The sequence below is a fragment of the Camelus bactrianus genome, chromosome 14 (genome assembly GCF_048773025.1).
Source record: "Camelus bactrianus isolate YW-2024 breed Bactrian camel chromosome 14, ASM4877302v1, whole genome shotgun sequence".
In the NCBI taxonomy this organism is placed as follows: domain Eukaryota; kingdom Metazoa; phylum Chordata; class Mammalia; order Artiodactyla; family Camelidae; genus Camelus; species Camelus bactrianus.
In genome coordinates, this window is record NC_133552.1 from 4,176,056 (window position 1) to 4,198,823 (window position 22,768).

At 43.8% G+C, this 22,768-nt stretch overlaps 1 protein-coding gene and 1 long non-coding RNA gene across 8 annotated transcripts in view; one reads left to right on the forward strand and one right to left on the reverse strand.

The window, feature by feature from the left end:
* LOC141579738 (uncharacterized) overlaps window positions 1–22,768 on the forward strand; it is a 63,492-nt gene that overhangs the window by 33,642 nt on the left and 7,082 nt on the right. Inside the window, exon 6 of the long non-coding RNA XR_012511610.1 lies at window positions 1,627–1,771. This is a non-coding gene — a long non-coding RNA (uncharacterized LOC141579738). The remainder of the gene's footprint in view (window positions 1–1,626; window positions 1,772–22,768) is intronic.
* The window catches only part of LNX2 (ligand of numb-protein X 2), a 65,236-nt gene continuing 43,389 nt past the window's right edge, over window positions 922–22,768 (reverse strand). For 3 of the 7 annotated variants that reach the window (XM_074377959.1, XM_074377960.1, XM_010951551.3), the window contains exons 3-10: window positions 20,031–20,275; window positions 18,677–18,876; window positions 13,679–14,041; window positions 9,888–10,028; window positions 7,938–8,115; window positions 6,472–6,703; window positions 5,853–6,011; window positions 2,062–4,249 (exon numbers count right to left, since the gene is read on the reverse strand). In XM_074377959.1, the coding sequence (XP_074234060.1) occupies window positions 4,114–4,249; window positions 5,853–6,011; window positions 6,472–6,703; window positions 7,938–8,115; window positions 9,888–10,028; window positions 13,679–14,041; window positions 18,677–18,876; window positions 20,031–20,275 (1,654 nt within the window). In that variant the 3' untranslated portion in view covers window positions 2,062–4,113. The other 4 variants (XR_012511609.1, XR_012511608.1, XR_012511607.1 and 1 more) reach the window with 4 other exon arrangements.

Sequence of the window (22,768 nt, forward strand, 5' to 3'; positions counted from 1 at the left end):
TCAGAAGGCAGACTCTGGTGCTTATTTTTTAATCAAAGTGCTCCCTGTGTGCAGCAAAGGCTCAGCTTTACACAGGCACATTGTTTCAGATTCCTTCCCGTTATAGGTCACTCCCTGTGCTCTACAGGAGGACCCTGTTTATGTTTTATATACAGTAGTTTGTTAATCCCAAACTCCTAATTTATCCCTCCTCCTTTTTCCCCTTTGGTAACCTTGTGTTTTCTATGTGAGTATTTTGTAAGTTCATTTGTATTATTTTTTGATTCCACATATAAATGTAATTTATAAATATAAATTCCACATATAAATTTGTCTTTCTCTGCCTGACTTACTTCGCTTAGATGGACCTAGAGATTATCATACCATGTTGCTGCAGATGGCATTACTTCATTATTTTTATGGCTGAGTAGTACTCCATTGTGTATATATACCACATCTTTTATCCAGTCATCTGTCAGTAGACATTTAGGTTGCTTCCACGTCTTCTGGCTGTTGTAAATAGTGCTGCTGTGAACACTGGGGTGCATGTACATTTTCAAACTAGAGTTCCCTCCAGGTGTATGTCCGGGAGTGGGAGTGCAGGATCATAAAAAACTAATAGTTACTGTAACGAATCTCCGTCCTGTTCTCCGTTGTGGCTGCGCCAGTTTACATCCCCACCAACAGTGTAGGAGGGCTCCCTTTTCTCCACACCCTCGCTAGCATTTATTGTTTGTGGACTTTTTGATGATGGCCATTCTGACCAGTGTGAAGTGGCACCTCACTGTAGTTCTGCTTTGCATTTGTCTCGTAATTAGCAACGCTGAACATCTTTTCATGTGCCTGATGGCCATCCATATCAGACTCTGATACTGTGTCTAGTTTTAAACACTGCTAAACAGCAGTAATCAGATGTCTACCTGACAAATTTTCTAGTGCATATCCGTGCATAAAAATACAATTTAATAAATCTTTTAGAAAAGGAGTGCTTGCCCTGAGAGATTGACAAAGATTTCTCAAGAGGTGATGTCACTTGAACCAAGTGAGCCCACACAGACTCAGGGCAGGGGGTGGGTAGAAAAGAGAAAGTGAGGCTAGGGGCTAGGCAGGGCCGGGTTGTGAATGGCGGTGCCTAACCATTGTGCAGACGACACAGGGCCACTGAGGACTCGCAAACAGGGTGAGGGCATGATCCGTGATGACCAGGGCTGGGGTTTAAAAATGCTCCCCTGGTGGCACGAGAGTCTGGACTGAAAGAGCGGGAGTGGGCAGGTGCTTGGGAAGGCGCATGTCAGTCTTGGAGGACTGAGGCTTCAGTGCCTGGAAGCAGCAGGATGCTCAGTCTGCAGACCTAGGGCATCAGTGGTATTCAGACGTGCAAGGTGGCAATCCAAGATGGTCCTTAAAACTATGACAGTAAATGGGAGACCGGGGCCTGCTGACATCCACCACGAGGGGCAGGATTCTCTTCAGAGGGGGGAGGGGAGGCAGGACCTGGGGTGTGAGGCGCGTGGCGGAGGGGAGGGAACGGGGGCTGCAGAGCCATCGAAAGCCTGATTGGGGTCGGACCAGAGGCCTTGGTTTGAGTCTAATTTACTAGGAAATTGGGAGCTAACATTTAATTCAGAACAATTTGTTTCAACACAGGGAGTAAGAATAGAAACCACAGCGTCAGGACTGTCTGGGAGGTGCTGTGAAAAGCAGCGGCGAGGAAACCAAGCCTGTCATCCAGCGGAAATGCCCGGTGAGCCCCTCAGGTGACTTAGAGCGTTCTGGCAACCATGCTAAAAAGGTAAAAAGAAACCGGTGACATTAATTCTAATAAACTTAAATAGTCCAGTACATCCAAGGTGTTCAGCATCTCAAAACGTGGTACTTGGTCACACTTGGGGTGCTCAGGGGCCCCGGCTGGCGGTCCTGAAGAGGCCGACAGTCCCAGTCGGGAGGGATCACGTGCCCTGTGCCTTCAGGAACGAGGATGAGGAGACGGGCTCCAAGCTTGGGCTGCTGTAACGAGGCCACAAACAAAAGTAAGGACCACAGCTAAGTCAGCATCTGCTGGGCAAGAAGAGACAGTGTCGCTCTTGGGGAAAGGAGGGCTTTTATTTCCATCCTAAATGATGATCACACCGTTACTTAAATACATCTGAAAAAGTCCTGAAGTAACTTAAACTGAAGGCACAGAACAAATCAAAATATTTAACTGAGCTTAAAATGAGAGAATTCAAATATTTCAACAGTAACAACGAATTATGAACAAATTTCCATCACCAAATATCATTCTGACCAAAAGCTACAGTCTTTAATAAAAACCAAATTAGCTTAAGCTGATTAAGATTTCCATGATAAAAATGAAAGGTCATCTTTCAAAATCCTCATTATACTACCAGGTTCACTGTAAGCATTGTATTTATAACCAAGCGGTAGTTAGCATATTTGCTGATGGATGGTCATGCCCCAAGAATGATGCATTCTTACAAAATGTTTAAAACAAAAGCAAAGTGGATTGCAAAATTCTGTTGGGGAGCAGGAAAAAAAAGGTTGTTCATGTCAATTAGATTAACAAAGTATTTCAATATCAAATTGCTTCAAAAGCCAGTCATCACATAACAGTAATGTACTGCACGGGCATTCCACTGTGTCTTGGTTAACTTGACCATACATTGTGGCTCAGGGGTCGAATAAGTCAGTAACGATTATTTTGCCATTTCTTAGTCAAAAGAGATAGGTTTAAAAAAAAAAAAATCACTGAAAATAACTGGAATAATCTGTAACAAGCTGCAGCTACAGTAAATCCCAGCAGTGCAATTGCTAAGTTTTAAAGTGGTCAGGCTTCATGATACACTAGTATTTTGAAATACATTCTCTGATGAACACCACTTATTACAGAGGTCAGTTAAAATTAGCTCAGATTCTGAACTAGGCTTCTAAATGAAACTTTTCAAGTATGCATAATATTAATAAGGTAAAGATTTTTCTCTTATTCACTGTGTTCTTCCAACGGACAACTGTGATGAATAAAGGGCAAACAAAATAGGCTGGTCAGTTTATTAAAATACTAAAAAAAAAAAAATGAGTCTATTGACCAAGGACTGATGGAAAGATATTAACATCTGAAACTTACTATTCAGGGGGAAAAAAAAAACTTTTCAGACTTTTTCCTGAAATTAAGTAAAGAAATGGGGAAAAACACTCAAGATTCTTTAACAGAATAAAATTTTAAAAAAAGGTCTTTCTTCTGCTTAGCTGTGATATATGAGTGTGTTTAAGCAACATGGTTTTATTTTTATCATTTAATTTAGTTGCATAAATCAAAAACATTCCCAGCCAAGTTTGCTGATAGAAGTATAATACAAACTCTAGAAAACGATTTTTAGCAAAAACTGCTTCAAAATTTTCCTACATAACGAAACATTCCTTTGGAAATGAATCTTTAATGCTTTTGGACTGTTCAAGTAAATGCAGCGTTTATCACCTCCAGCACTAAACTGTAATTACCGCCCAGATTCCTTCGTCACTGGGTAGCATCCTGTATTACTATTCTAATCACGGTACAGTATTTTTAAAAATAATCTCTTTAGTGGCCTCAGACTTACGTCTTCATCTATGAGTACTGAGAGATTAAAGTAGAAATAAAATAAGCCAGAAAAATCACCTTATAAACAGTATGAAGTCTTGAAATGTTGGCACCGATGAGCAGTGGGAAAGGCTTACCCGGCCAGAGGACGCGCCCCCACGCACAGCAGCGGCCGTGCCAGGCAGCGAGCGCCAGGGCCGCCGTCTTCACTGACAGCCTCCTGGGCGCGGGGAACTCATTTTATGACTCAGTTATTGCAAACAAAGAATCCCGAGTAAGTCGTCCATCCAGCTGGCTCACAGTCTGGGCAGGCCACGATCTGACCACGAGAGTCTGGGGTCTGAAAGTGTGACCCTGCAAGCGCTATGGCAGGCTGTCCCGGCGCTGAGAAATGCGGCGGCTGGAGGAAGCGGCCAACGAAGGGCAAGCCGAGCGGCTCTGGCCCCGCGAGAACCAGCTGTGCGAGCGGCCCCTGACTGACAAACACAACAAAACCAAAGGGTTTTCTTTCTGAATCCTGAACAGGAAGGTGTCTGACTCAAAACCAGCTTCAAAGTCTATACCAGGCTGCCAGGCCAGCAAATAACAGTCAGGGTGACTTTGTTCCTCTGCTCCTTCAACATGGGGACCAGCGCCGAGTGGCTCATGCCCACGGTTGACAGGCCGTTCACGGCCACGATCATGTCGCCACACCTGGACAATGACAGAAACAGTCACTGTTTTCACGGCATGAAAGACATTATCCCGAGAGCTATTTAGCATGAAAACCAGAGTTTCACTTAACCAAACTGTCAGTGAGGAGGACGTGTACCTTACTTTGAGAAACATCTGGGCTGCTTTTTAGGCCTGTGTTGGCTTTCTCGTGCCAATCAAGGACACCCTGTGCCAGCCTCTCCTGTAGCTGCTGGATGATTTCAAGGGCAAGCAGACTAATTTTCATATAAGCTTAAGCAAAACATAGTTAATATAATAAATCTGCCTCTTTTCTAAAAATACTAAGCGATACATTTGGAGGGGGTTGCTTATTATTTTGACTGTTTGTTTTTACAGCTCTTGACATTTGAGGCTTCACTTAAGTTGAGAGTAAGACCCAACACCTCCCCCTCTTTCAGCTGCTGTCCTGCAGCCTGATGATCACAAATGGATGATGGATCCGAAGACCTTCTATCATTTATGACTTTGGTCTTTAGTTTGAATACGGATTATTACTGTTAGGTACTTCAACTTCCTTTTGAAAGTAAGTGGAGGTTAATTAGTTTATAATTTGCGTGAGGCCCAGAGGGAGTAACTTAGCTAAGAGAATGGTTAATTCATCCCCTCCAGCACTTCCCTCCTAGAACAGCGGTCTCCCCTCTCCGTCAGGGTGAGGCTGCCCTGGGGCACACCGACCCAGAGTGGTTTTCCCAGCGTCCCTGAGATGGCGCTGTTTACAGACACTGTAAACTTTCCATTTGTGCAGCATTCACACTAAGATGTCAGCATGCACTTTTAAAGAGCTGTTTCTTTTATCCAAAACTTAGACACTAAGAACTTAAATCACCCATCTCCTGTGTGTATAACCTCTTGACGTAACACCTCTTTCTTCTCACGGCGCCTAACCTTTGAAAACGAGGCTGCACCGAAGTTGAGGGAGTACTTTTCGCCTAGTGGTGACAACAGTAGGGACTTGATGGCAAAGCTGGACAGTCCTGGGTCTGAACTGTAGTCAACCACGTCCTGCTGTTCAAGTGTGGGCAAATTTCTTAACCTGTTGAAGCCTCAGTTGTCTTGCTTGTAAAACAGGAATAACCACAGCACCTGTGTCACAGGGCGGCTGAGGAGACCCGGCCTGGCGCGCGGGCAGCTACCTCCCCGCCCACTGGTGACCACATGTGCCAGGCACTGGGATGGCGGCCGGGGGCGCAGCCGTCAGCGCAACAGCATCCCTCCATGTGGACTTGCATAAATGGAACGTTGGGCAGACGTAGACGTTAACAGAGAAGTCGTCGCCTAGCGACGGGTCGGGCCTGAGCGCCCAGAGCAAGCTGCCTGTCGGCGCGTCCAGGTGACTCAGGTTGAGCGCCTGGTGTCAGACTAACCGCGAGGCCACCACCACCAGGGCGACGTGGAGCGAGCATCTCAGGCTCCGAGAACCCCCGGCCTCGGTCACGGCCCCTCAGCGCTATCGCTGTCGTAGCTGAGAAGCAGCCACAGGTAACAAAGAAACGAGTAAATTGCACCGACGGGACCAGACGACAGGCTGGACTGGAGCTGTGCCCGGCCTAGACAAGAAACATGAACGTATCACAAGACTCACTTTAATCTTCCATCATAATAGGCAGGCGTTCCCAGGACAATGGTTTTGATGAAGAAAGGCTGATTGGTGTGGTTCTCTTCGTAGCCGCCGACAATACTGAAGCCCCAGCTTCCCATGTAGCTTCTTCGTAAAACCACATCATGGCAGCTACGAAGGGCGCTGTGAATGCAGAAAGCAAGAAAAATGAGCGTGGAGGCTTCTTAGCGCCTGCTCGTCTTGCAGACAACGCCATTCCCCGCTCTACGTGTCACTGAGGGGGTGGTTACGACGTGTTCGGGAAGGGCCCCCACTTTGACCCGGTTTCCCTGCTGAGAAACGCACGTGCGGTCCCAGCGTGGACCCAGCTCTTCTAAGCGGGAGCCTGGCCACCCCGGCCCACGGCTGGCCCGCCACGCGCCCCGAGAAGGAATGAACAGAATGGTTTTATTGAACAGATGTTTTTTCAGCCTAGTTCTTATTATAAAATTGACCTTTAAAAATAGAATAACCTAAGAAAATTTAACGTGATTTGATTTCCTACTTTTATCTAACTAAAGCCTTTTCCCCTGAATGAGTGACTCTGCCGACCTCCCCCAACTGGGCGTAACCGTGATGACCGCACAGGACGGGGTCACAGCACCTGGGCAGCCCGAGCCACATGAGCCACGACGGGGACCAGCTGGCGTCGTACTCGTTCTCGCTGACGGCGCTCAGCTGCTCCTCCGGGCCCTGTGCAGCCTCCTCCATGACCTGGACCTCCAGTGCTTTCAGGGCCACCGTGGGGGACGCGGCGCTGGCTTTCAGCATAGCAACAGCCTCACTGTGACTTAAATTGGTCAAATCAATGCCGTTGATATTCAACAAGATGTCACCTGTTCAAATTAAGAAACAAAAATGAGCCCCCAAGTATTTCCCTGCGAATCCTGTTACCTGTAAACTAATCAACAGAAGTGACTTCCAAAAGCTCAGATGAGACAAGGTAAAAGGCCGTCTTTCCTTTTTGTGTTCTTTATAAATACTGAGGAAAAATGCACTTCATGGAAAACATTCCAAAGACAATTCAAAAATTTAAAATAATTTAACAATATATAGGAAGAGGTGTGGCTTGAAGCTCTGCGACCCCACGGAAGCCGGAGTCACCAGGCCTGGGCTGGCTGTGCACAGGCCTGCCATGTTCGTTTCTCCTCTGACAGCGCCTTCCAATTAAAAAACAACTTGATCCTTTGCTCTTAGAAATGAATTTTTAATATGTTCTACTTTATATTTTTACAGTTTTATACATCAAGACGGCTTGGCATAGTTCACTCAGTGCAAACATCAGAATATGGACAGAAGATACGGTTGGGCCCAGGCAGAGAAATGAAACTTGTGATGTGGACGTGTCCTGCTTGGGGAGGAAAAACAGCGTTAGTTGCTCTGCCAACTAATATAATAAAAAGGGCAAGGAGGATTATAAAAAAGGGCAGGAAGGAAAGGATTAGGTTTATAGAAGCACAAACAATTGTACTAAGAAAGCCCATAGAAAATCCTCCCAATTCATCAGTTATTTTTCAGATTATTAAAGCAAAAACATCCTCATTATAGAAAAGTAAGAAGGAAATACAGTTACCTCAAATTCCACAATAGGACAAATAACTTAAAAACAAGTAGCCTTATTAAGCTAAAATTCATACAGCACTCAGTTAAAGGATAGGATTTTATGGTTTCATAGAGTCGTGCAGCCATCACACATTGTCTTCAGAACATTCTGGTCCCCACCTGCACCGGTTAGTAATCGGTGCCCTTCTCCCAGCCCCACGCAACCACTAATCCACTGGCTCCATAGACCTGCCTGCTCTGGCATTTCATGTGATGAAGTCACACGTGGACTTCCGTGTCTGACTGTGCTTCACTCAGCACAGGGTCTCCAAGGTTTGCCCACACTGTGGGATGTGTCAACATCTCAAATTCCTTTTTACGGCAGATAGGCCACTGTGTGGACAAACCATGTTCTGCTGACCCACTCATCAGTTAATGGACATCTAGGATGTTTCAGCTTTTCAGCTGTTAGAAAACTGAGTAGAATTTGGGAGAAGATGTGGTGAATCCGTTCAAGATGTAGCTCACCTCTCTTGATCCTGCCATCCCGTGCGAGGCAGCCATGAGGGGGCACGCTGGTCACGAAGATGGGCAGCTCCCCACTCTTACTCCCTCGGCCCCCCGCTACTGTCATGCCAAGCGACTCGTGGGGTTCCTTCTTTACAGTGATGTGTTTTTCTTGGCATGTAACACACTGGGCAAGATCCTAAACAAGAGAGAAAAGATTTACTGGATAATGAGTAATACATATAGTTGAAGTAAAGACAGCTTAAACTAAAAAAAAAACTTAGGTAGCAAAATTTACAGTCATTTAAAAATAGTCAATTAAAAAATCATTTAAGAACTGAAAGCAATACAGAGTTCTTCATAGGTACAACTGATACAGTGAACAAAACACTGGATCCCAATGTCAAACTTTGGACCTCTGTTTCTTCACATGGCTATTTATGGAACTGAAAAACTCAGGACTGTTGACATATGGAAGTCAAAGTAAGTAAGCACATCATTTGCATAATTACCTTGAGCTCCAAGGTATGATCGATTCTAAAAAAAAGCAAATAATGCACGTGAATTTTAAGATTCTGAAGACAAGCCAATTTTACTCCCATTTTTCTCATCTTTATAAGTTGACAGACTAGTATATAAAACTGTAGATTTTACTAACTGCCAGAAAAAGCTACAGACTTATCTTCTGATTCTTACACATATCTCAAATTACTGCAGAATTCAATGACATAAAAGATTCAATAATCAGTTTCGCCTGTGTGTGTCCCTAAAGAATCGCTGTATAATTTGTAAAGCAAGGACAAGCTGTATGAAACAACTCCTATTTCAAATTTCTATTCAGAACAATAACTCCTTTTCACGGTCCTCATTATGAAGGCAAAATTACAGGTTTCCTTCATACATTTCAGTTTCGGTTCAGAAATGAGAACAAGTCTGTGGTTACAATTTCTTACTAGTATTAACTAAACCAAAGACCAGTGACAAGTCTGTACTTGAGCTCAGAAAACCAGATAAACCTGATGGGCCAGAAACAGTTGTGCCTGTAAGGGATGCTTTCTTAGGATACCTGTGACATTCCAAAGGTAATTATTCTCTTAAACACTGTACTTACATTAAGAAGTCACTTCAGCACACAGGGAACTAACTGTGGCTTTAAGGAGACCAACGGATAAATTTTTGTTTAGTAAAGCAATTTAATTTCACTTAAGGAGAGGTGAATTTGGAAACTCACGTTTAGCTTGTATTTTCACATAGCTGAATAAACACCATCGTTTACTCAACATTTACTCAAAAACTCCTGGCCTACCAGAAATTGAGTTCCAATGAAGGATAAAATGAAGTAAATAATATAAAAAATGCAGTAAAGTACCACCCTTTTAAAATTTCTACAACTAAAGTGAGACAGTATCAAAATTCTCAACACAGATAAATCACCTGGTATGTATTACAAAACCAGTGAAATACTGAAGCATGGAAAAAGCTCACCATATGGGAACTGTCACTGATTTAGGGTGGGCTTCCTGTCTATACCAAGAAATATGCTATACAGATACAGCTGTTGAATTTATGATTTATGTTTAATATTCATGTATGTAATTCTGTTGTAGGCAAGCTGCCCAGTTGCTAAGTATAGACTGTCAATCATTGTCTTCATTCTGCTTTTTCAATTATATAACCAACTGTTGCATTTAAATGAGCAACCCAAGATAAACTCCACTTGCAAGCAGAACTAGACAAACCAAAGATTTTTCTGGATGATCAAATACTTCACGACAATCGCCTGGCAGAGAAACTCTACTGGCTGAGGAACTGAAACAATGCAGTCACTCTCCAAGGTGGCAAAACACACACACTTCACATCCCAAACACCGACGGTCACCTCCTCCAACAGAGTAACAGCCCTCATTAAAAGCTTACCTGCTTGTAACGGTCATCCTTGGAGGGTGAATTAAAAACCACAAAGTGCCTCACCTTGTGTGAGCTGGGTCTGCTGTGGCCCAGCAGCTGTGCGTGGTGCTGGCTGCTGCTCTGAGTTCCTGCTTCTCGGACAGTGTGTCCCGGCTGGGGCTTCCCCGTTCTAGCAATGGTTAAATTCACCCTCTCTCCACTAGCCTGTACAAAACACACACACGGCCACCAGTCATTAGTGATGCTTCCCACGTAATCAAGTACAGGCAGTGGGATTTTTACCGCCCTTCTCACCCCACCTCGTCACTGCCCCAGTGCCTTGCCTGGTGGTGCCTGCAAGCACCTGGAGACGGGAGAGGGGGCGCTCCTCCATGACACAGTATTTTAAAACTTCTGCAGCTGAAACGCACATGTGCAGCTCTGGGACGAACCCTCCCCAAGCCCACCTCCAAAGTAACCAAGGCAAAGCGGTCAGACTGCCCGTGTTCTCGCCCCATGATTTAAAAAATTATATATATTTATTTTGGGGGTGGGGAGGTAATTTGGTTTATTTATTTTTTTAATGGAGGTACTGGGGACTGAACCCAGGACCTCGTGCAGGCTAAGCACACACTCTACCCTCCCCTGCCCCCATGATTTCTTGAAGGGTAGCTTCCTTTTAATGCTTCTCTTCCCTTTCAAGACTGGCCTCGGCGTTGTGAGGGAGAGAGCAAAGGAAAGAATATAAAAGGAAGAACTGATTCAAAACTTGATTAAAATCCACTGAGACTTGAAAAATAAATTCCATGGTGGCTACTTTGGAAGTAATCATCAGTGAAACTGCACAGCTTCGTTTATGTTTGCTATGAAGTCTGAGTCAAAAATAGGACATCAGCTTAAATAGTCCTGGGAAGAATGATACCAGATCTGTATTTGTACATTACCTATATACAGTACACACACACCTGTAGATGTTGAGTTAAATTATCTTAGCAGTTCATGACTATCACTGTAAATTTGGAGGCCCATTATCTCTATATATCTATATTTTAACACAGATTCACATCTATTATATTTTAAAAAGTTATTTTATCTTTGCTTTTAAAGTACAGGCCTGATTTATTTGATGCTGACTCTTGGTCAGGACCACAATTCCCAATTTCATTATCACTCTTATGGGAAATTATGATAGTCTGCTTTCAAGGAGTTGTGGTGGAATGCTACACGTGGAGGGGACCTCCCCCATGATTATACTGAGTAATGTTAAGAAATCACTATTTTCGGTTTTTCCCCCAGTCTTATTGAGATATAACTGACATACAGCACTGTATTATTTTTAGTCCTTAAATTGGAGAATAAGTGATAATTTTTATGCCCAACTGAAAAAACATTTGCTTATTCAAGCATTTTATTCAACTTAAGAGCTTCAACCAAGTTCCTCAAAATAAGTCAAAGAAATATACTCAACATATGGCCAGATTCCTGAAGCACAGAGTCTGGGTACCTGATCTGAGGGGTAAATACAAAAGTGGAATGTTCAGAATCCTGATACTTAAAATTCTGACACTTCACATCATTAGACTGCACGGCGTGAAGCGGAGACAGGCTCCGCTTCTGACTTTATTTCCAAGTACAGAATTATTTTCATTACTGCTTACTCCTTGGAACCACTAAATACTCCAGTTAGTATTTTGGCGATACTGGAAAACCCCTAGTTATGCAAACCTATTAACAGAAACAAATCCTTGATCTTTCTAGATTTTCTGAAAGACAAAATTCTGCACATAGGATGGAAGGGGGCATTTAGGATTTAAATGATGGACCAACGTTTGGGTTCAGGCTGACCTTAAACAGAATGCACAATCTAACATGTCAGGGTTTCAAACACAGCGAAAAAAAATTGTTAAAGTCAAGATTTTTAAAAATGCAAGCTGTCCACACAATAATGCCCTTAATTCATGAGTAATTGGTGCGTGCTGCGGCTGGAAGGATAAACTGGTATGGAAGGAAGTTCAGCAAAATGTCTTACAATGAAAAAACATGGGAGTCTGTCAGCAGGAGGTGACTGAGTGGATTACAGCACAGCACGCCTCCTGCGCAGCCAGGAAAGGCCACGGTGAGGGTCTGCACTTACTTTCACGGCAAGAACGTGCTGCTGACACAGAAAGCTGCAGACTCAGCATTTACAGTACGAGTGCCTGTGTTACTGCTGTGTGAATGTGCACCGACTTACCTGTGGACAAACACATCAAGTTCGTAACAATGTTCTCCAAACATCGGTGTTGATAGCCTGGGGTGTTTAGATTCAACGTGATTTTAACTTCTTTATTTTGGCATTTTATCTTCAGTATGCTCCATTTTAGATATGGAGTACATGTTATTTTTATAATCCCCAAACAGTAAGGCTATTAATTCTTTTTCAAAAAATACTTAAAAATGAGCAACTTCAGTTTTCTATAGTTTGGGGGGAAATTACAGCACAAAATATGATGCAGCTATTTAACTCTCTGGATTATAATAATCCAAATAAAATACTCTTATCATGAAAAAATTTTAATGTTTTCTACCTGTGTATCCGTATTTTCCACATTTTGGTTAGAGATTTAGTGTGGACCGTCTATTTAGGAATTAGTACTTTAACACTGCGTGACATATACGGTCAATCTGTGTCTCTCCTCCTGTCTTACTGACCTGACTTCTCACTTTACAAAGTCCATTCAGCTCTCCTGTTTAACAAACCCCCAAACTGGGTTAACTTTCTTCTTCTCTACCTTCCCCCAGTCCCCACTCTTACAAGGTAAACTTACTTCCAGCAGTGCAGCAGCTGGCGGGACCCACAGGAAAAGCTCCTGGTGCCCCCACACGCTGCCTCTGATTTGAGGGACTTAAAAGGCACTCAGTTTCTTTAAACCTCAAGTCTATGAAATGAGACCAATTCCTGAACCTCCTTTTCAATGTGGTATGCAGTGAGCCTGTGTGTGTGTGAGTGTGTATGTGATGTGAGTGGGCGCATATGTGTGTACATGGGAGTGTGTTTTCCTAAGGCTATATTGAACCAAAATGTGAAAAAAAAAAAAAAGGTTAAAGGGGAGGGAGACTTGGGTTTTCTTTCAGTGCTAAATTTGTTACTTGACTGTGTATATGTGCACTTTTAGTGACTGTCAACCTACCTGAGTTTCCACTGTTCAGTGATAGTTATCACTTGATTTCCTCTGTAGTGCTGTGCTTTAAAAACCCACATGTGGCGTCACCCTCCACCCACGTTACCTGCCAGGCATGTGGCAGGACCTGAAGATCTTCTTGGGATGATGCTCTGAATTACCTGTTTTGATGTTCTTATTAAAAACATGTTTTCTTCTCCAATGATGACTAACCTTACCTATCATACCGTGAGGACAATGTTACATGTCTTAAGTGCTCTGAATTTCTTCAAAAAAAAAAAAAAGGCACTATAGAGAGTTATTCTGAATAAAAGTGATTTCCCCGCTATTTTTATGGATCGTGAAGTGGAGGAGTGAGGAGACTAGGTGAACCACAACCTCAGGGGCCACAGCCCTTGGGGCCTCATTCTCACTTGTTGGGTGTGGACATCAGCACTTGTCACGTTTGGCACCGGGTGGAGTGGAACGAGCAAACAGGGAACTGCCCGAGAAATTGCGGAGCCTTGACCTTGGAAACAGGCAGCTTACAAGTTCACGGGCGCGGGGACTTTAGAGTAGAGTCCTCTGTGATGAACTGAGGTAGCCAGGCTTGACTCCACAATGAAACACTGTATCGCCTGGATTCCCACGTTATCTCCTAAGACCACAACCTCGGAGCGATGGTGAGGCCGGGGGGTGAAGGGTGGGGTGGTCCGAGCCGCACGGGGGGCTCACCTGGATGACCTGTGCGGCCAGCTCGGGCGTCCCGTGCTTCAGGTCGTGGCCGTTGATGGCCAGCACCCGGTCGTTGCTGCTGAGCCGCCCGTCCTGGGCTGCCAGCCCGCCCTCCAGCAGGTCAAGGATGAAGACGCCCGGCTCGTCGGTCCTGCGCACGAGCTTAATGCCCAGCTGCTCCGCGGAGTCGCGCTTGTGAAGCACCACCTGGAAGACCTCCTCCCGGGGCGCGCCGTCGGGGTGGCCGTGCGCGCGGCCGAAGCGGCGCTCCCGCAGCACCGTCAGCTGCAGCGTGCTGCAGGGCTGCGACAGCACCGCCCGCGCGTAGTTGTGCGACACGCTGCTGATGTTGTAGTTGTTGACCTGGCAGCGGAGTGGAGGACAAGGCGGGACAGTCTTATTTTCCCAACTTGCAAGGATGTTTATATAACATTTCCAGAGGAAACTAACATTGTGAAGCTGACAATCATTACTTACAAAGAAAAGCACTCCAGAGACATTTTAAAATAGAATTCCTAAAATTAACTCAGAATGACTAGCATCAGGCAGAGAATAGTAGTTAAGGCTTTCATGATAGTCTTGAATTAGGGCCCTTGGTTCTAGCACGTACTAACTGGATCACCTCTAGCAAATTATAGACCTTGTCTGGGTGTTTCCTCATCTGTGAAATGTGTTTACTCTCTACTTCACAGGGTCAGGATGAGCACGAATAAAAAGACATCAGATATGGCAACTGCTAACGAAAGTCTAGATTTAGTGGAACAGAAAATGAAGTTATACTGCGTGACAAATTTGCTCTTCCAAATGAAATACACTTACACTACAGAAAATAAACTGAGTTAGATTTGAAAGAAAGTGGCACATCACAAATACATAACCTCATTTTAGATGAGTGATGTTTACTTTAAGGAAAAGCAGATAATTATAATTTCACCCTGATTCTTTGGCACACAAGTGTAACATCTAATATAGTAAGCATTAATTTAATACAGAATACTTATTTACTAAGCTTTATAACCCTGAAGCAAGTCCTGTGACTGATCCTTGGGCATGTAACATCACTAAGACATACCCAGCTTCAGTTATTTACCAACTTAGAGAAGAGGTCAGCACAACCCCTAGTATTTATCACAGTCAGAGTTCCTCCCCATCTGTCTGAGATGAGACTGATGGGAAACCAGCGTGCTGCACACCAGTCATGTGACAGGCTCTGGGTTAGGGGTGTGTGCTCACCTAAAACCCTTACTTCTTTTTTCACATGAATGTACGTGAAGCGAGCCCTCCCCTTTTGTAGTTATCCAGGGTTGATAGTTTTGAACACTAATAACTTGAATTTTGTTCATTTTAGCCTGTTGACATCTTTAAAAATTCAGTCATCAAAGTCACAGATGTCATACTCAAACCTCCTATTCTCCCAAGTCTGCCATATCTGTGCCTTTGGTGGCCATGCAAGCCCTTGATAAAAACACTGAGTAATACAGGGTCAAGAACAGAATTAGGGGGTTTCTAAAACCGGTCTGACATGAATCCATTAATCAAAAATCATCATTTATGGCTATTTAGCTAAAAAGCTACCTATCTCCAGGTTCACATTTTCCTTCCTCTATTCAGATACACCACAAAAGACTTTATGAAATGTCTGGCTGAAATCCAGAAGCCATGTGCAAACATGTAGCCTCATTCTTAACCTTGTGAAGTAGGTGTGGAATAGCCCACAATTGGAAGAAGGTTTTCCTTCATGAATGTGTGGTTGCTGGTGAAACGCAGAGAAAGCAGAGACCAAATAAAACACTGTCTCTAGGTCCTGCACCAACAGCACAGCAGAGTAACCTCTGCCTTTGGCTGATGTGTTTTGTACCAATGCAGTCAGCACATGGCTGTGATGATTTTCCTTCAGAACCGACCATACCGCTGTCACTGATGAGGGATCAAACTGCTAACACCCGTTCTTAATAATGCTCTGCACAGTGACATGGATGTAATTTATAACAGTATTTTTTTTCTTCAAACTGGTCAAAAGGCTGCATCACACAAGGCCCTGAAGGTATGTGGTTCTCCTCTTCAAAGAGACTATTTAATAGAGTAACGGGTGTGCATGTTTAATGTGGGAAAACCAAAGCCACACCCTGTTACTGAATATAGTTTGCTAAAATAAAAGCAAAGGCTTTCTAGCTCTTTGGCCTTAGAAAGAAATTATCTTAATGACTCTTGAGTATTTTCAGATTGGCTTACTGTATTATTTATGTAGCTTATAAAGTTGGAGATAACCAGGTAGTAAAAAGTTCCCAAGAGCAGTCTTTTCAAAAGTATTTTCTTTTGAATGACTGTAAATACTTGACATTTGGGCAAGGGGTGTGGCTTTACTTACTGACTCCAGTGAACCAGTCTGAGGCCGACAGAAGTCAGGGCTCACAGGAGGAGAGAGCCTTTTGAATTCATTAATCAGGTCATGTGTTCATCCTTTTCTTATCAATTTGAATATTACACTGGATTTAAGCTCACCATTACTAGAGTTATTAATATGTATGCCTCCATAACAGTGACAGTGCACTGGACTCTCTACAGTGTAAATTTACAGCTTTGAGTTAATTCCCAAAATAGTCAACACTGTGAGGTAACTACAGTTCTGAGTTACAAAGATTCAGTTATGTGACCAAACAATCCTTCAAAATAGAAGAGTAAAAAGCCTACTCAGCAAGCAAAGCCTGAAAAACTATTTAATTTCAATTGTATTCAAAGAAATGCAAATAAAAATAAAGCATTTGTTTTTACCTTTGAAATTCAGGGAAAAAATGAGAAATGATAAAAATGTTAATAATGCTAGCACATCACTGGTACAAAAAACAAAACACAAAACTGAATTGTATACTAAATTACTAGGAAGGCTGGAGGTGGGAGAAAATGGGAGAGAGAAAGAATACTCTGCGAGCTGCAGACTCGGCAACCCAGCTCTCCTGGTCTGCACCACGCAGGTGTCGAAAGGTCAGGGGAGCCAGCAGAATCAGATGAGGAGCTGGGAGTCAGGAGCACAGGTAAGGTGTGCTGGCCGCGGGCAGCTGGAGTACTAATGCCATAAAATGACAGCAAATACAGTCACACGGTAAGTGGCTTTTATTAGAAAACAAGGCGTGGCTGTCAGTGGTGGGTCAGGAAGCTGACTGCACGTAGGCGGGATGGGTTATGCTTCCTGTACCCCAGATTTCTTCCTAGTATTTAGTAAAAAAACCAAGAAACAAAAAAACACACTGCTTGAAAGTTGTATCAGCTCTGCTAAGGACAGTGAAGGAAGTGCTTGGGGCCCGAGTGCCAAGTGGAAATAACACACCTCGAGGGGCAGCATACCAGTGGGAGCGGGAAAACTAGAGGGTCTAAGTTTTGTTTTAATAACGGAGATGGCTACTCCTGACAGGATGTAATATCCAAATCCACTCTTTCACTGATTCAGCAAGTATTTCCTGTGCGCATCACATGCACAGCACTGGGGGAAATCTGTATCACAGTCGGTACCATCAGGGAGGCTGCCGTCGTCATGGAAAGACAGTACCTGTAAATAGTGGACTGTGCTACGTGCCAGGTGATGAGGAGTAAAGCAACGAATGCCGTCAGCGATCAGAGTAAGGAGAGGTCAGAATGGGTGAGAAGGGCTGAGCAAAGCGGTAAGGATGAAGGTGGACAAACTGCAGCATGACGGGACAGGCTGGGAAGCAGAGAGAAGTTGGAAGCAGGAAGATCGCTATGTCTGGCTTTCCCAGCAGATTACAGATTCCATGAGGACAAGGGGACACTTTGCTCTTAGCTGTATCCTCGGCACCTAGAACATTGTAAGAATAAGGAGCTTCTGTGCCTTAAGCAAAAGGAAAGGCTTAAGATGATGACAGGCTGTGTAAGACGCCATGGAGGGCCTTGAGTACGAATCAATCTGGACGTGATGCTCTAGTCAGATGTTAATGCTCAGTGATGCTCCCCAAGGAAAGCAGAGCTACAGACACTGGCAGTGATCATGTTGGATTTAAGGGCAGAGAGCTGGGTGGCAGGGATGTTGTCGGTTTCTACTGAATCAGGTGTGAGTAGTGCAGGCCTGGAATGACGAGGGAGACGAGAAAATGGAAACACGGGGCAGGTGTCAACAGATCATGCTGAAGGATCAAATAACAAAATCGAGAATCGAGGAGGGACGAGTCCTGGAGCTTGGGTTCCTGGAAGAGAACTTTTCTTGCTTATGAATATGTTTTCTCTCTCCTTCTGGAAGTTACCATTTCCTTCTGAAAGCTACCATTTCTTCTAGCTTCAACTATCACCTACACTTGTGTGACTCAAATATCCAGGCCAGTGTCTAGAGAACTCCAGTCCTGTACAGAATTCTTACCCCACTTCCCCTCCGTCTCAACATGCCCTCTAACAAAACATCACCTTGTCCCAAGCTAGCTTTTTTCTGGGAATAGCTATTTCTTCCGAAAGAGGAAGGAAGGTGAGGGTAGTACCAAGTGTTGACGAGTGGTGTGCATTATTAGGGGGTCAACAAGAGACAAGTATCATGTCTGAATTCCACCTTAAACTCCATGGTATAAATCACAAGTAACTGGTGCTACATGGTCTGTCTTTCCCAGATTTTAGTAATCAGTAGAGAATGATAAATTAGACAATGAAGGTAATGGATGAATGAGAAAAGTGAACTTGGGAGAAGAGGATTTCAGCATGGGTGAGGCGGCCCTGAACTAGCTAGCCCCGGACACCAAGCCAGGAAGGGCCCAGCTGGCCTGGAGAGTCCAGGCCCCATAAGCGGAGTCACATGAAGGATTGAAAGTTAAGGCAGGGAAAAAAAAAATACATTCCATGTACATGGGAAATAAGAGAAATCACAAATAAATTCTGACCTGCGTTGCATATAAAGACAGTAAAACTAACCTATATGCAGTTCAGGTTCCACAGTACAGGGCTGCTTTAGACTTACAGATAGGAACAAAGAGCACGAGGTAACAGAATAACTAAAGCTGGTACCTGGAGAATCTGGTCTCCGGCAAGGAGTCTTCCATCTCTGGCGATTACCCCGTCCCGATAGACTTCCTGGATGACAATGTTAATCAGTGGTGTTTCGTTGCCACCCACAATGCTAATTCCTAGCTGAATGTAAGGATTAGACCGGTGAATTTCAATTGTGGTGATTTCGCCTTCTGGTAAACTGAGTGGCTGCTGTGTGGCTGCCGAGTCAAAAGTGAGAAAGAAAAATAGATGGAAAGAAAAAACATTTGATGTTTTGATTATTTTCAGAAAAATAAATCATCGTATATTAGCAGATGATTAAAAACTATGCAATACCGTCGGATAAGAAAAACAGAATGACAAAAAAAATCTGTATGTTAAGATCATCTAAACATTTCTTCTCCCAAAGGTGATCAGTAAATAATCACTAGCTACAGCATGTCAGATCACGAGGGATGACAGTGACCTGATGAAGAACTATTAAGAGAATGTCATCCTGTCCTAACTGGTAAGAGGTCTGGGCCATGGAAGAAGGTAAGTAACGCAAGGAAGCGTACAGAAACGACTCTGTGGTGTGTAATCACCATGGGGGTGAGCAAAGTCACGGCAGGCTCTAGGGAAAGGTGGGTCTTGACCTGAGCCTTAGGAGATGGGAAAAGATTACGGTGGTAGCAGGGAAACTCTGACTTTGAAGTAAGATTTGAAATTTGTTCAAAAAAATTATATTTAAAAGTAAACCTGGGGCCAACCATCAAGACGCCCAAGATCCATGACTACAGCTTTCTGTTCATTCCTAGTGAGTTGTCCAGCCCGGCTAGTGGCAGCCACCAGAGCAGGGCACTAGTCAGATACACATCCAGATGTTCCCCGGTTGCATGAGCTTGGCCTGTTAACCTCCCGAGACTCAGCTCTCTCCCTGCTGCAAACGCCCTCACAGCACTGTCGGGGCATGTCGTCAGCTGAGGCACGTAAAGCGCCTGGCGCGTGCTGGGCACGGCGAGCGCTCTGAATGTGGGTGTCAGTTTTGTTGCTCTTGATGTTGACGTGTTCTTAGTCAAGAAGCAACACGCTTCTGAACACGCGAACGCTAAGCAGCAGGTTAACGACCAGCGGATTCACAGACGGAACAGAAGAGGGATGGAGAAGGATCCCCTTCCTCAGGGGTCAGTTTTGTGTTTGTTTTTAAAATGCAAACTGTTAGAGCTGTACCTGTGAAAGGGTGAATTATGTGGTGTGTCAATTATATCTCAAAATTAAGTTTTTAAAGGGGAATAGAATGCACGTTGGGAGAGGAGGGAGAGGGAGGAAGGGAACACCCGCTCTGAACACGGAGGAGGACAGGAGGACAGGAGGACGAGGTGGCGGCACGTACTGTCGGCGGCGCTCTCCTCGAAGGCGGGGTTGTCCAGGCCGGGCTCCTCGGTCCAGGCGGGAAGGGACGCTGAGGTCAGGGACCGCTCGGCGGGCACCATGCCCATCCCTGAACAGTCCATTTCGGGGGATAAAGTACCTGGAGGCTCTATTACAGGAGTTCCACTTTCATTCTCAGTCTCTGTCTGAGTTTTATTAGTTTTCCTTCTCTCTAGGGCAGCTCTCTGGTGGGAGGCTCCAGGGCATCTATAAAGAGCATCAGGTGGTTTCCAGATGATTTGAAAGGAAAAAAAAATGTGATTAATGTTTCCACCACAAGACAGAGAGCAACGGCTTCCATGCCAGAAGCACCAAGAAGTGCCCACAGGCAGTACATCATTCTGGCCTCAAATTCCACTCAAACTAAGTTTTCACCACTCTGCAGAGCAAATTTAAAATGGTTTGGTATGTATCTCAAAGAATACTTCAGTAAGAAATCATATTCAGGAATATATTAGTAGCAGAAATACACCAGTACAGTATGCCAGTACAGCTGTCTCTACACTCTGAGAATGATCCTGAAACTCTCATTACAAACCCCTTTTTACAGGCTAAGAGGCTGAAGCACGGGCGTGGAAAGCAGCAGCCTCCCGCACACGCAGCCCCGCGTCTGGCCCCGGGTGCCGCTCACAGCCGAGGCCACGCACCCACCCAGTGGGGGCAGGAAGACACCCGAAGCTCTGCCACTTGCAGGAAAGCACAGCAAAGGCCCAAATAACTTACTTTATGACAGACATGGAAGGAGATGAAAACATAATCTCCTAGTTTGTAAAATCAGAATTGCAATAGTGAAATTACAGATATGCTGTGAAACTTGAAGAACCTATTTCTAAGTATCTGGGAAACTTAGATAAGCACCAAGAAATAAGAACCACTAACTTGCTTGTTTTTTATTTATTTAGACTAACAAAAGGGACAGATACCTGCTTGTTTAAACATTTAAAGAGAGTCCTCCTGTGACTGATGTTAGAAACACTATAATGTGCCAGGTTTTTTTCCACCTGACACCTTGACTAGACAAAGTGACTAATAACGCCCAGACTGAGGAGTGGGGGCAGGAGTCGGGGATTCGTGATGGAGGGGCAGGCACACGTTCCAGAGCCCGACACGACTCTCCAAGACACCTCCTGCTCTCCTGCCGGGGCAAGAACAGACAGAAAGTGCGGGTCGGGTGGGCGACAGTCTTGTGTCTAGGGTTGCAGACCTTCACTCAGTGACAGTTTTCTTAAAAATCTAAAATTTCAATCAAAATTAAGTATAGAATTACATTCAATTACAATGAAAAGCTACTCATTAACTATAAGTGTAGTAAGTCTTTAGTTCATGAGGAAATTTTATTTTAGGTCCTGGATTTTAAGTTCTTGAAAAGGATCATCATGAAATGTCTTTATTCATCGTTCTCTCCTGACCTGTCCTCTCTTCACCTGGCTACGAAGGGGCACAAGTGACGTTCCCCTCTGCACTGCGGTGCTGCACTCCAGGCAATGTGTCTGCAAGGGCCTGGCAAATATTTTTGGTAATTCTGTCACTGAAAAAAGTTATTTTTTTGTCAAGTGAGCATATTTAATTAGAAATTTTTTAAAAAAATATTTTGTTCAATAAAAAAGTTGGCATAAAAACTGAATCATAAAAAATACTTAGGACTAAGAAGATAGGTAAAGGTTTAATTCTCAAAATATATATATCACACACAAATATCTCCATGAGTAACAGCTGGTCTTTAATGGAAAAAAAGGACTAAGAATAGCAATTGAAGAGGAAATACAAACAATATGAACACTGGGAATTAGTCTAGTTAATGACTAAAAAAACCCTAAAAACTAAATAACCATAAACGCTATCTTATAGTTACTAAACATGGAAAAATAAATTCAAAAAGTAAAACTTGAAGTTGCTAGAGAAGTGAAGAAACAGGTATACTTAAGTTCCCAATAGGATAGTAAATTAGTAACAAGAACTGAAGATATTAAAAATGACATCATGTGAAAATATGGAAGCATGAGCCTACCTAGCGTTAGAGGAAGGTTACAGAAAGCACCTCCGGGAACACCCATATTTAAACATGAGACCAGTTGAGTAGACTGAGACAGAACAACTAGACATGAGTTCAACGAAGAAAAAGTGGCCAGTGGTGCAAATGCCAGAAAGGGAGCAAGTAAGATAAGGGCCAAAGCACTGGCCGGACTGGGAAATTAGAAGGTCATGGTGACCTTAGAAAGAACACTTTTGGTGATAAGTGCAAAATTCCAGACTAGAATTTGAGGAGTTGTTAACAAAATACAAGCACTCTACAAAAAATGCACGTAAAACTTACAGGGCTTGAGGGAAAAAGAGGACTGGGCCAGATCATTCAAAACCTGTGCATGTGGGAACGGGCAGTGGCTGATAGTGGGTACAGGGCTTCTTTCTGGGGCGCTGAAATGTTCTAAAAATTAGATTGTGATGATAGTTGCACAATTCTGTGACTATACTAAAAACTGCTGAATTGCATACTTTAAAAATAAGTGAAGTTTATGGTAGGTGAAATATATCTGAATAAAACTATTAAAAAAAAAGATGATTAAGGAATGAGTAGATCAGAGCAGGCTTTGACAGCTCAGAGCCAGCAGCCCTGAAGTTTGTAAACACTTGGAACTGAAGAGAAAGGAAGAAACCAGCATTTGCTGGGTGTCTAATTTGTGCCAGTCACTATGCAGACTT